The sequence below is a fragment of the Suricata suricatta genome, chromosome 5 (genome assembly GCF_006229205.1).
Source record: "Suricata suricatta isolate VVHF042 chromosome 5, meerkat_22Aug2017_6uvM2_HiC, whole genome shotgun sequence".
Classification (NCBI taxonomy): Eukaryota; Metazoa; Chordata; class Mammalia; order Carnivora; family Herpestidae; genus Suricata; species Suricata suricatta.
Window position 1 is genome coordinate 10,517,324 of NC_043704.1, and position 12,834 is coordinate 10,530,157.

General features: G+C 46.2%; 1 protein-coding gene and 1 pseudogene across 1 annotated transcript in view; one reads left to right on the top strand and one right to left on the bottom strand.

The window, feature by feature from the left end:
- Positions 1–11,842, bottom strand: part of DOP1B (DOP1 leucine zipper like protein B) — a 96,907-nt gene extending 85,065 nt beyond the window's left edge. Inside the window, exon 1 of the mRNA XM_029938660.1 lies at positions 11,683–11,842. Within this exon, the coding sequence (XP_029794520.1) occupies positions 11,683–11,820 (138 nt within the window). The 5' untranslated portion in view covers positions 11,821–11,842. The remainder of the gene's footprint in view (positions 1–11,682) is intronic.
- On the top strand, positions 2,411–3,016 carry LOC115292002 (annotated as a pseudogene).
- Positions 11,843–12,834: the final 992 nt, after the last annotated feature.

Sequence of the window (12,834 nt, forward strand, 5' to 3'; positions counted from 1 at the left end):
CCATCCTGTTGTTGCGTGACTTAGCCTTCTGCCACCCCCCTCACCGAGGGGGTTACCATCACTTTTTTTTTCTATTATACGCAATAAAATAGTGCAGGTTCTAGTGGTTATCTTTGTGTTGTGCTTCTAGAAGAGCATCACAAATTTACAGCGATCGGGTACTAACTCTCTAATCAGTAAATTGAGAAATGTGAAAACCACAGGAGCTGGTACTGGAGTCCCACCAAAATGGCTAAATTAAGGCGCGCCCGTACCAAGTGCTGGCCAGAATATGGAGTACCTGGTGTTCCTGCACACTGCTGGACGGGTGAAAAATGATACGGCCACTTGGGAAAATGGTTTGGCAGGTTTTTTTTAAAGTTAAATATATATCCACTGGACGCAACCCAAATGTCCATTAAGAAGAAAATGGACAGATAAATGGCGGATGCCCACGGCATCTTGCTCAGCAGTAAAAAGGAGTGAACTCTCCATCTACGCAACAACCCGGATGCCTCAAAATAGTCCTGCTGAGAGAAAGAGGCCAGACCAGGAATAAAGAGTGTATGGCGTATGATTCTGTTTATGTAAAATTTTAGAAAATGCAAACTAGTCTTACAGGGATGGAAAGCAGGTCCATGGTTGCCTGGCGAGAGGGCAGAGATGGGAGGGAAGGAGGGACGGCAAAAGGGCGTGAGAAAACCTCTGGGGGTGACACAGACACACCTATGATCTTCCCGTGGGGATGGTTTCACGGGGATAGACACGCGTCAAAACTCATCAAACTACACACTTTAGGTATATGTAGTTTCCTGCCTGTCAACAAAGCTGTGAAATTCTTTAAAAAAGGAAAGGAGAAATGAAAACACCATTTGAAAAAAGATAAATAAATGGGACTGCCTGCATTTGGCTCAAACACAAGCTTGAACACATGCATTCGTGTTCAGTTAGTTGTCCTTTTTGAAAAGTAGCCGCGTTTAATTCAATTCCTTCTGCATTAGTTTGCTTGAGTTGCTGTAACAAAATACCGCAGAGCTAGGGGCTCCAACAACAGAAATGTATCTCGCAGCTCTGGACGCTGGAAGTCCAAGGTCGAGGTGCTGGTTGGCTGGGTTCTCCTCCTGGCTAGCAGAGGGCACCTTCTCACTGTGTGCTCACGCGGGGGAGAGACAGCTCTCGCTCTCTCCCTCTTCTTCGAAGGACACCCTCCTATCGGCTTAGGGCCCCACACTGATGAATGGCCTCATTTAGCCTCAATTACCTCCTAAAGAGGAGTTTCGAGATACAGTCACACTGAGGGTTAGGCCTCCAACACATAGAGTTTGCTGGGGATGGGGGAGACATAATTCAGGCCATAGCACCTTCCTTACCATGGCTGACATGAAATTTCTACTTTCGTAAATTTCTTGACGGAATTTATAAAATATGAGCAGACAACAAGCTCTTACCCTTGTCCATGAACTCACTTCTGCTAGACGAGCTCCCCCTTCCCTCCCAAGATGGGGTTCTGTCATAAGATTACTGGAGGAACAAATCACCTGCCCAAATCTGGACTATTTCTACGCCTCCGGCAGCTCTCGAAGAACAGCAAAAATACCCTGCTCACATGCAAAACACATAAACTACCCTGGCTATAAATTATCAAAAGGATATCAGCCTCCTGATTGCAGCAGAGAAATATTCTTTCCAAAAGGACCATGTCAGCCTCATGCCAACACGTGTTTTGAGAGGTTCATGTGAGGCGGCCTTGCCCATCCTCAGCCCCTTCTGCAGAACGCACGGTAGGGCGAGAGACCATCATGCCATCTGAGCCCTACCATGTCACCTCCTGAGGGGACAGGGCGGAACAGCAGCAGAGGACCTGACAGTGTTGACCTCACATCAGGATCAGGAACTCTGCCTGACATTCCATTAGCTAGGTCTCCAGGACCAAAGCTCTGGTGCCAAGATCGGCACGCTGCCAACAGCAAATGGGCCTGGTGCTTACCATCATCCTGCCAACAAACAGTTCTACTTTACTGACACATGAAGAGTCAGGAGCTGCCAGCAACAGGCTTTCAAGCCGGTCTCCTCCCAGAAGGCATTCAGGCCACATCTTCCCAGTACGACCCTACCACCACACTTACCCGACAACTTCTACCCCAGGCTCACAGCAGCAGAAGGTTGCTGGAAAATGATTACAGTATCTGCCCCACACTGAGGTACCACAGTCTATTAGATGGGACCCCCCCAAAGTCAGGTGACAAGAAGGAAGTGGGCATCACACCGGCTCAGAGCTGTAATTCATAAACAGTGAAGGCTGAGAGGGGCCCAGGCTGTACCCCAGGTCACCAGCTAGAGGGGATCTGGTCCAGGGGGATCAGGAGCAGTGATTAAACCACATCTCACTGAGGGGTCAACGCTGTCGAGTGAATTCCTCTGACCTGGGAAGATGCTGCTGGACTTGTCAGAGGAGCCTAAGGAGCACTTAGCCTTTCCACCACAAGTGGACAGCACACTGGTCGCTGAGTTTGGGTGGACTGTGGTGGGATTCCTGAGGCGAGGCTCAAACCCCAAGATCTACGAAGGCGCCGCCAGAAAACGCAATGTGAGTGGTGACACTGTCCAGCATGGTGTGCAAGGACTAACATACCTCCTCCCTGAAAGCTCAAAGCTTATGATTTCTGAAGTGGATTTCTAAGACTCTGTTTTTGTTCTGGGATTCTCTGAAGAACTGAGAATTGCTTCAGCTTTATCTAGACAACAGAGAAGAGACCAGAACTATTCTGAGTGAATTGGCACCAGACCTTCCCAGTTACCAGAGCCCTGAATGGCGACTAGATGGACGGCTTGCAAGCAGAAGCCTTGGGCAACAGATAAAACCAGCAGTGACTACAAAGCTACACCTTAATCAGAATGGAGATCACACACCAGAGTTCTGCAGACAGAGCCAGCCACTCTGCTCCATTTGGTTCAGGATTTGGAACAAGCCCTGGAGGAGACGAAAACAAACCACTGTAGGAGAGTTGTGCTCAGCATCAAGTACTTCCAGTTTTAAGGACTCATTTCCTGTGAGTTACCTGCGCATTGATAATATGAGACAGTTACTTTTTTCATTTTTTTAAGAATTACAGTGATAAATACATATAGTTCCCATGAAATTTCTTTTCTTTTTAAAAAATTTTTTTAAAATGTTTATTTATTTTTGAGAGACAGAGAGAGACAGTGCGAGTACGGAGGGTCAGAGAGAGAGGGAGACAGACACAGAATCCGAAGCAGCCTCCAGGTTCTGAGCTGTCAGCACGGAGCCTGACGTGGGGCTCGAGCCCACGAACTATGAGATCATGACCTGAGCCGAAGTCGGACACTTAACTGACGGAACCACCCAGGCGCCCCTGAAATTTCTTTTTCTATGCCAAGATATTGAAGTCATGATCTAAAGCTAAATGGGTGGCTCCGTCAGTTAAGTGTCTGACTCTTGATTTGGACTCAGGTCATGGTCTCACAGTTCGTAGATCAAGCCCTGAGTTGGGCTCTGTGCTATTAGCACAGGCATTCTCCCTCCCTCTCTCTCTGGCCTTCCCCTGCTCACACTCTGTCTCTCTCAAAATAAACAAACTAAAAAAATAAATAAATAAAAAGGCACCAAAGTTCCTTTCCTAGTGCTAAATGTGGTCTATTTCTTGACAGATTAAGATGTATTTTATATTTTAAATGTGTACATACAGTTGGATCAACTGGAAGTGACTGTCTTAGGCATATCTTTGGTGTATATGAATTTTTTTTTGTACTTCTTTTGATTGCTTAACTTTATTATTTTCTTCCTCATTGGCCAAAATTTGAAAATAAAATTCACAATGTAAAATAAATAAGTAAATAAATAGACACATCTCACTGGAAGGAGGAAGAGGTTGGGGAGGAGGACATAGAGACACACGGGAAAGGGCAATGCCCCCCCCAACAAGATACCCCACAACAAAGCCCTTCTGAAAAAGCTGATGCAGGGCTCGTGAGGTGCAGTCCGAAGGAACACCAGTCATCGGCGTTATGGTCCAGATGTTTGTATCCCACAGTGTGATGGTATTAGCAGGGGGCGGGGGGGTGGCTTTGGGAGGTGGCCGTCATGACCCGGGTTGGTGCTCTTAGAGAAGGGCCCTCCTTGGGCTCCCTCACCCCTTCTGCCAGGTGAGAATGTGATGCAAGACAGCCACTGTGATCCAGGAAGCAGCCTGGACCAGTCCCTGAATCTGCTGGTGCCCGGATTTGACTCCCAGCCTCCAGAACGGAGAAAGGAAGGCCGGCTGTTTGGAAGCCCGGTCTGGGGTTATTTTGTTAAAGCACCTCACGCCAACTAAGACAGTCGGGGAGATGGCCCTGAGTGACTCAGAAGTCCTTGGCACACGTTGAGTCACCAGGCATACAACAAGTAAAGTTCTTCATGATGTTGTGGGGCAGTAAAAAAAGACCAAAGAAGTAACACTCGACTGTTCCATAAGGGACGTGATGAAAAACCATCTGGGATTCCATTGGAAACGAGCTTTTCGAAAAAACTGATTTACGTGGAAAGACAATCTGGGCTTCATGGTCAGACTCTGTTGCAAAGTAAACTGTGTCTCCCAAAATTCATATGTTGGAACCCTAACCCCTAACACCTCACGATGTGACTATATTTGGAGACAGGGACTTTAGAAAGATAACCTAAGACAAACTCTGATTGTCTAGGGGATGTCCAATGTGACCGATGTCCTTGTAAGAGATGAAGACACAGACACGCACACTGGAGAGACCACGAGAACACAGTGAGAAGGTGGCCGCCTGCAAGGCAGAGAGAGAGAGGCCTTGAAAGAAACCAAGTCAGCACCTTGACCTTGGACTTCTAGCCTCCAGAACTATGTGAAAGGTAATTTATGACAGCCTTAGCAGGCTAATACAAGACCTCGGACCAAAGGAGCTTATCTGAACTAACACAATCTAACAGAGAAAGGGAGCTGACTAGGACTAGGGGAAAAATCAGGACCCAGCTCAGACTCCTGGAGTTTCCAGGCAGGAGAGTGGCTGGGGCTGATCAGTGCAATGCAGACCAGAACGGTTCGCCTGGTCTCCCATTTCCAGGCCACGTTCTTCCCGAAGTGGTGCGAAGTTGGAGATGCCACAAGGCGGCTGTGCTTTTCCAAGGAGGTGTCATCACTGAGCAATAACACCTGAGAAGCTGAAGCATGTCACAACACCAGAACCTCCTATTTCTCTTACTATTCATGTTACCTGCTTTCTGGCCATTTTGTGAAACAAAACAGTACTGAAAAAAAGCCACAAAAAAGGTGCTTCGTTTAGGACCATTATGATGTTTTTTTTCTTTTTTAATTTCTTTTTTACATTTATTTAGTTTTGAGAGACAGAGCACAAGTGGGGGAGGGGCAGAAAAATGAGACACAGAATCCGAAGCAGGCTCCAGGCTCTGAGCTGTCAGCACAGAGCTCGATGCCGGGCTCGAACTCACACCGTGAGACTATGATCTGAGCTGAAGTCAGATGCCCAACTGAGCCACACAGGTGCCCCACGACCATTATGACGTTTTTTAAAAAGAAATTTCAGTGATAACGTTTTTAAATGCCCAGAGTTTATTCATTTCTACTATCCTTCATTTCCATAATCAAAGTTGTAATCCAGGCTTGGCAAGTGGTTGGGTTTGCAAGAGCTCAACATGTGCTTGTTAATTAAAATTTATCTAAAAATAACCAGTGAAAGATGATGGCTTAGTGTCTCAGATAAATAATTCAGCAAAATTTACCCTATTCATGTTGATACACCTGAAAGCCATCAAAGGTAGACTTTACTACATAAAATTCTCAAAATCACACTGAAAGTTTAACAAAACAAAACAAAACCAAAAACCAACATCAAACAAAAAACAACGTATCCTTAGAACTCAAAGACAGTCTGACAAACCAAGACCTCCCGGGGCTCAGTTTCCCCATGTGCCAAGCCTGGAGCTGGTTGAGCCTTCTGTTCTGCCTACGGTTCACATTTTATAACCAGCAATCACCTATCTTAATTAAAAAGTATCTTAACCTAACTTTACTATTAACCTACAATCTTGTTTCCATTTGCATTATGAAGATCTTTTACTAATTCATCACCCATCTCCTCACTCAACCTCTGCGTACATGCATGAGTCCAGGAAACCTGACCACCACCACAGCCTTAAATTCCTTATTCACATCAACTAGGTTCCCAGAACACAGTTGTGAGTCTCCCAAAAGTTAGGTAAAGGCTGACACTGATCGGGGTTTGCTCCATCCAGCACCTTACCAAACCTCCAGTGACTCTGATCTGACCACAAAGGCTGCCCACTGCCACCTGGGCAGGCTCCCGCACTTGGGCTCAGTGCCCACACGTCAGCCAGAGGCATTCTGCCAGCAGGCAACGCAGCAGACACCTTGCTCAGTGGCTTCTCCTCCCTTGCAGAACAAAACCCCGTCATCTGCCCTGGCTACCTCTCCTCCCTCGTCTCCTCTCTACTCCAGCCACACTCACCCCCTACTGTACCTTGGACACAGTCCCACGCCCCAGATGGTCTCCCGGCCAGCCTGCTCACTGCATCCAGGCCTCTGCTCCAATCTCAAATGTCACACTATCAGAGCACCTCACCCTCCTTCCTCGCTACCCTACTTCCCTTCCCTGGCTTATTTTTCCTTAGCATTCAGCACTGGATATCACATATTTATTCGTTGTCTGCCTTCTGCCAACAGAGCCTTGTGAACTTTGTGTTCAATGCCGTATCCCCAGCACCTAGGTGTACCATCTGTCTTGGTTCTACCCTGTATTACTTTGCTGCGGCTGATGTAACGTGGCACTACACACTGGATGGCTTAAACAACGGAAGAGGACAGTCTCTCAGGTCTGGAAGCCAGGAGTCCAGCTCAAGGTGTCAGCTGGCTGGTTCCTTCGGAGACTGTGAGGGAGAAAACGCTCCAGACTGTTCCTCTTGCTTCTGGCAGTTTGCTGGCAATCTCCAGTGCCCCTTGCCTTATAATTGCATCAGCCAGATCTCTGCCTTCATTTTCACATGGTATCTTCCCTCTGTGCATGTCTGTGTCTGTGTCCAAATTGTCCCCTTCTAGTTCGAATGGATCAGGGCCCACCCTAATCTAATGACTTCACTTTAACTCGATTAGCTCTGTAAAGACCCAATCTCCGAATAAGGTCACAGTCTGAGACACTGGGGGCTAGGGCATGAACCTATCTTTTTTGGAGGACACAATTCAACCCCTAACAACCACTTAGCAGCTGTACGACATCGGGCAAGTTAGTTAGCCTTCATCAGTAAAATGGGTCTTAATAATTCATTGCACCTACTTCATCTGGATAATGACGACCGTGCCCCTGAGAGCATACAGGTGCATCCCTGCCCCCTTATGTGAGCCATGCAGATAGTGACTTGGAGAAAAGCTCAAGAGCATGGCCAGGCAGCCAGGGTTTGAGCTCTCTCTCTGCACGTGCAGGCTCGAATATTGCAGAAGTTTCTTAGTCTGAGACTAAGCAGGTCTCCAAATACACAGTATTATAAAACAACACACATCAGGTCAGAGCACAGTATGCTCTCTAGGAATGTCAGCTGTCATGGGCAGGGGTGAGGCAAAGATGGACAGTGTCACCTCATTCCACTGATGTCCTGCAAGTTTTTCATTTATCACTGAATCAGACACAGCAGCAGAGAACTGGAAGCTTGAGCACAGAAAACACCGTAGTGCCGTTACACGGAACTGGGTACCAACAGTTACAAAAAGGTGTCCTTTTAAACTTTCAGTCAGTATCACTCAAATCCAGCTACCTACTGACATCACGTGGGGACATCTGTCCTTGGGGGGACAGATACATCAAACTAACCCACTCCAAAGTGAACCCCTGGTCGCCCTGCCCACCCCACGGTGAGGGGGTCCCCCCAAAGCTCCCCAGTGCATCTTGTGGCTTCTCAAGCCCACAGCCTGGGAGAAAAACCTGTGAGACCTACTTGACTCCTCTTTTTCTCTTGTATCCCAAATCCAATCCATGAGCAAATCCTGTTACACCTTCTATGAGAATCCAAACTCCTCTCCACTGGTGCTCCTAAGTGACAGCGACAGGTCCTAAATGGGCCCCCTGTTTCTGCTGTGCCTGACCCCTACCCATTTCCGAGCCCTTATGGAGCTACTGGAGCCGGCTCCAGCAGGCTAAGCCCGGCTACACCACTCATTCAGCCCCCCTCCAGGGCTCCCACCACCCAGTCCCCGACTCAGGGGCCACTGTCAGACTCCAGTTTTAAAGGATCTACAAGATTAGATGCCCTCCCCACCCCTTAGCTCTATGGTCTGTGTCCTACACCTTCCCCATCGCTCGCCTGCTTTATGATCTCACTGGCCTCAGACACACCAGAGCCTCTGCACTTAGTCAAAGAATGTCTTCTCAGCAAATCCTTCCTTAAAGACCCCGTTTAATATCACAACGTGTTCTCAACACTCACGTCCCTTCCCTTCTTGTTCCCAGTCATTCATCACTATCTACCCTCTATTTTGTTTATCATCCAGCTTACTCATGATCCCCGGGTGGGCAGGGTCTTGTTCGTTTTTTTCCCTGCTCTGCCCCGACACCTAGGACAGTCCTAGCATGGTGCAGGGATTCGCATAGCTACAGAATGAATGAATAGCCAATGCTTTTAAACCTCCTCCAAGAAGGGTTCACCTGTACCCGATAACCTGCATTTTAATTTTTTAAATGATTTTTTAAAAATTTATTTTTGAGAGAGAGAGAGAGACAGCATGAGCAGAGGAGAGGCGGAGAGAGAAGGAGATATAAAATCCGAAGACAGGCTCCAGGCTCTGAGCTAGCTGTCAGCACAGAGCCCAATACAGGGCTCGAATCCACAAACCATGAGATCATGACCTGAGCCAAAGTCGGACACTCAACTGACCAAGCCACCCAGGCACCCTGATAACCTGCATTTTAAAAGGTGGGATAAGGGGCTCCTGGCTAGCTCAGTCAGAAGAGTGAATGACTCCTGATCTCGGGGTCATGAGTTTGAGCCCCAGATTGGGTATGGAGATTATTTAAATACATACATACATACATACATACATACATACATACATACATAAAAGGTGAGTTAAAATGATTAAACATTTTAGGAAGTTTTTCAGGCATATTGAAACAAAGCTTCTGTAGACTACCTCATGGCTTGAGAACTGCACTTACCAACTTTATTATCTTGCCTAGCTCAAAACGCCTAGGTTCCTAAACAAATGGAAAGACAGCCTGTATTCATGGATTGGAAGACTTAATACTGTTCACATGGCAATACTCCCCCAAATGATCTACTGAGTCAATGTAATTCCTGTCAAACTCCCACTTGGCTTGTTGGCAGAAACTGTAAGCTGATCCTAAAATGCATATGGAATTTCAAGGGATCCAGAATAGCCAGAACAATGGTGAAAAGAACAATAAAGTTAGAGCAACAAAGTCATTTCCCCATTTCAGAACTTACTACAAAGCTTCAATAATCAAAATGCGTGATGCTGGCATAAGGACAGACAGATCAATGGAAGAGAAATGGAAGTCCAGACATAAACCCAACTTATGGCCAACTGATTTTTGACAAGGGTACCCCTCAGAAAGAACAGTGTCTTCAACAGATGGTGCTAGAACAGCTGGATCTCCTCATGCAAAAGAGTACACTCGGAGCCTTACTTCACACCACACGCAAAACTTAACTCCAGATGGATCAAGACCTAAACGTAAGATCTAAAACTATTCTCAGAAGAAAACACAGGGGCAAGTCTTCATGATTTTGGATTTGGCAACAGTTTCTCAGATATGACATCAAAAGCATGAGCAATAGAAGAAAAAGTCGGTAGCTTGGACTATATAAAATTAAAAACTTTTTGCATAAAGGGTGCCGTCAAAAAGGTGAAAAGACAATACAAGAATGGGAAAGAAATATCTGCAAACCGTATATCCAGTAACGGCCTAGTATCGAGTATGTAAGGAGCTCTTACACATCAACAACAAAAACACAACTCAGTTTAAAAAATGGGCAAAGATTTTGAGCAGAAATTTCTCCAAAGAAGATATACAGACAGGGGCACCTGGGTGGCTCAGTTAATTGAGCATCCAACTCGGTTTCAGGTCATGATCTCATGGTTCGTGAGTTTGAGCCCCACATCGAACTCTGCATTGATGGTGCAGATCCTGCTGGGGCTTCTCTCCCTCTCCCTCTCTCTTTCTCAAATAAATAAACAAACTTAAAATAGTGAATTTTACCTTGACGAAAAAATAACAGACACACCCTGTCCCAAAATAAGAATGCTATTTCTAGATTCCAGGAGAGTCCAGCACTAAACTATGGAAACACCTAGATAAACTTGAATATGCCTAAATTCCGTTCCAGCGCAAGATTCTCCCTTTCCTCTAAAAGAGAGACCCGCCTTCATGAATGACAGTGACTATTCTGTTTAGCTTGCGCATTCCTGAGTCAGAGCCAAAACACTCCCGAGCTCTTACCTGCTGCTTTATAACATCTAGTTACCCCAGCCAGCGTCAGCTGTGGCATTCACAAGTGATAAATATACCGGTGAAAGAGACCACGCAGTTCCCTGGCCACTACCTGTCATGACTGCCTACCTCCACTGTGTCCGATGGGCACCTGTTTGGCAGTCGGCGCTGGACCACACCCATAGGCAGGCTGCTGGAATTCTTCACTCCCTCCCCACACCCCCTCCTGCATTCCCTGCAAAGATCAATTCTCTCCCGCCTTTGTCATTAGAGGACCCTGGTGTGTGTGGCCTGGTGAGTGGGGATCTGCGGAGGAGGTACGGGTATCTCTCACGTCCCACATGGCACTAGGATTCCAAACTCAGGTATCCTGGCCAGGGGCCTCGGCCAGGCAGCAACGGAGCCCAGGAACAGCGCCTTCCAGCCCGAGTATCTTCTACCTACAGCAGAAGCACTGAGCATTACTAGGTCATCCTCCTGGTCAGAATGGGGACACACAGTGGTCCCATCTATAGGACACAAGGTCAAACCTGCATGTGACCAGTGTGCCCTTCCTAGACTTGGCCTCTTTTCTCCTAGGCCAAACACGCTCACACTCTCTGGGCAGATTTCAATATTTATGTCATCCTTTGGTCTTCCATGAGTTACCAATCTGCAGTAGAAATGGCCATAAAGTAAACCAAAAGAGAAAAAGCCATAAAAATCCTAAGTGATACATGAAAAATAATTCATCTTTGAATAAGTAATTGGACAACTTTAAAGTTTACCTTGTTTAGATGTAAATATAGGCGAGAAAAACAGTTTGGCTAGTCCATTGACTACATCCATGGTATAATTCTATGCTCAAGAAAAAAAAAGCCGGAAGGAGATAAGTGTCCTGACCAGGATAACAGCAGGTAACTGGGTGACAGAATTATGGGTAGTTTTTCTTATCAGCGTTTCCTAATTGTTATAATCAGCATGTTGTATAACAACAACAAAAAAAGATAATTCGCTGGCTGGCTCAGTCAGTAGAGCCAGAAATTCTGAATCTCAGGGTCCTGAGTTCAAGCCCCTCACTGGGTGTAGAGCTTACTTAAATAAATAAAACTTAAAAAAAAAAAAAAACACCTTTTTGACAAAAAGGCAATTTCTTGAAATAATAAAAAGACAGTTGTGTCCCCACCTCCATGCAATCCAAACACTCGCCACCCCACCTACCTTGTTGAGCTTGCCCAGTGAGGATATGAGATCCGCCCATTCACTTGAGGACTCAAAGTTTCTCAAAGCCTTTTCAATCACCGAAGAGTAATTTCTGTATCTGTAATCGTTTAAGAGTTCCTGCTCTTCTGGATCCATCTTACATTCTCACAGCAGAGAAAGGATCTAAAAGTGAATCAAGAAATAAATGAGGAAGCTACTCAAGGACACGAAGCATTCCCGGCCCCGAGCCACAGAGGCCACGCGTCCACAAACACTACCGTGCACACACGCACCCAGCAATCCAATTCAAATATTTAGCAAGGCTCCTGGGCCAGGCACTGTGGCAGATAAAGGATAAACAGTTCCGGCCCTCCTGGATTCTTAGGGAGACAAATGGACGGAACAGAAAAGCAAAAGTGCTAGGATTCCTCCGAGTTTATAAACTTAATTCCAGGAGTGAAACCTACAAAGCGGCAAACCAGATATTGCTGCCCCCACTGGTAATTCTGAACGCAGGTGGCCCTTCCCACTGAAGGGCGTTTATAAAGGCTCAGGAAAAGCAGGTCAGCGCTATTACCTAGAAGAACCTCTTTAGTGATCTAGTCCTTTTCAACTAGACTATGTTAGAGGACTGGAAATATTCTAGAAGAAAATCTGAGGGGGGAGGAGTTTAAAGAATGAGGATGTAAGAATGTGGCATCTGACGTCAGTGTTGCCAGAAATCCACCACGTGGCTGACTACTGAGCTCCAGTCACCCAGACATCTCCCCAACCAGGCACTGCCTTGACAGCTTCAGGCCTCAGTGTGAAGGGTCTGGATGTGGGGTGGTGACACCAGGGCCCAAGCAATGACCATTTTATTCTTCTTGCCCTTGTATATTCTTTGACGTATTCTTTTATTTTTCCCTGTGGTTGGACACATTCATTATGTATGAACCACTGCAGCTGGTATAAAGGCTGAGACCATTATGGTCTAATCCCAGCTCCAACAGCAACCATTTCTTCTTCTTTTCATCCTCAGTGCGACAGAAGGAAACAAAAAAATAACACAGAATGCTGCACTGATTTGACTTTATGGAAATACCTGTCATTTAAATGTTACAATGTATGCAGTACAAGTGCATGCTTAGGTCAAGTTTTGTTTTTATTCCTTCAGTAAAAAAAAAAAAA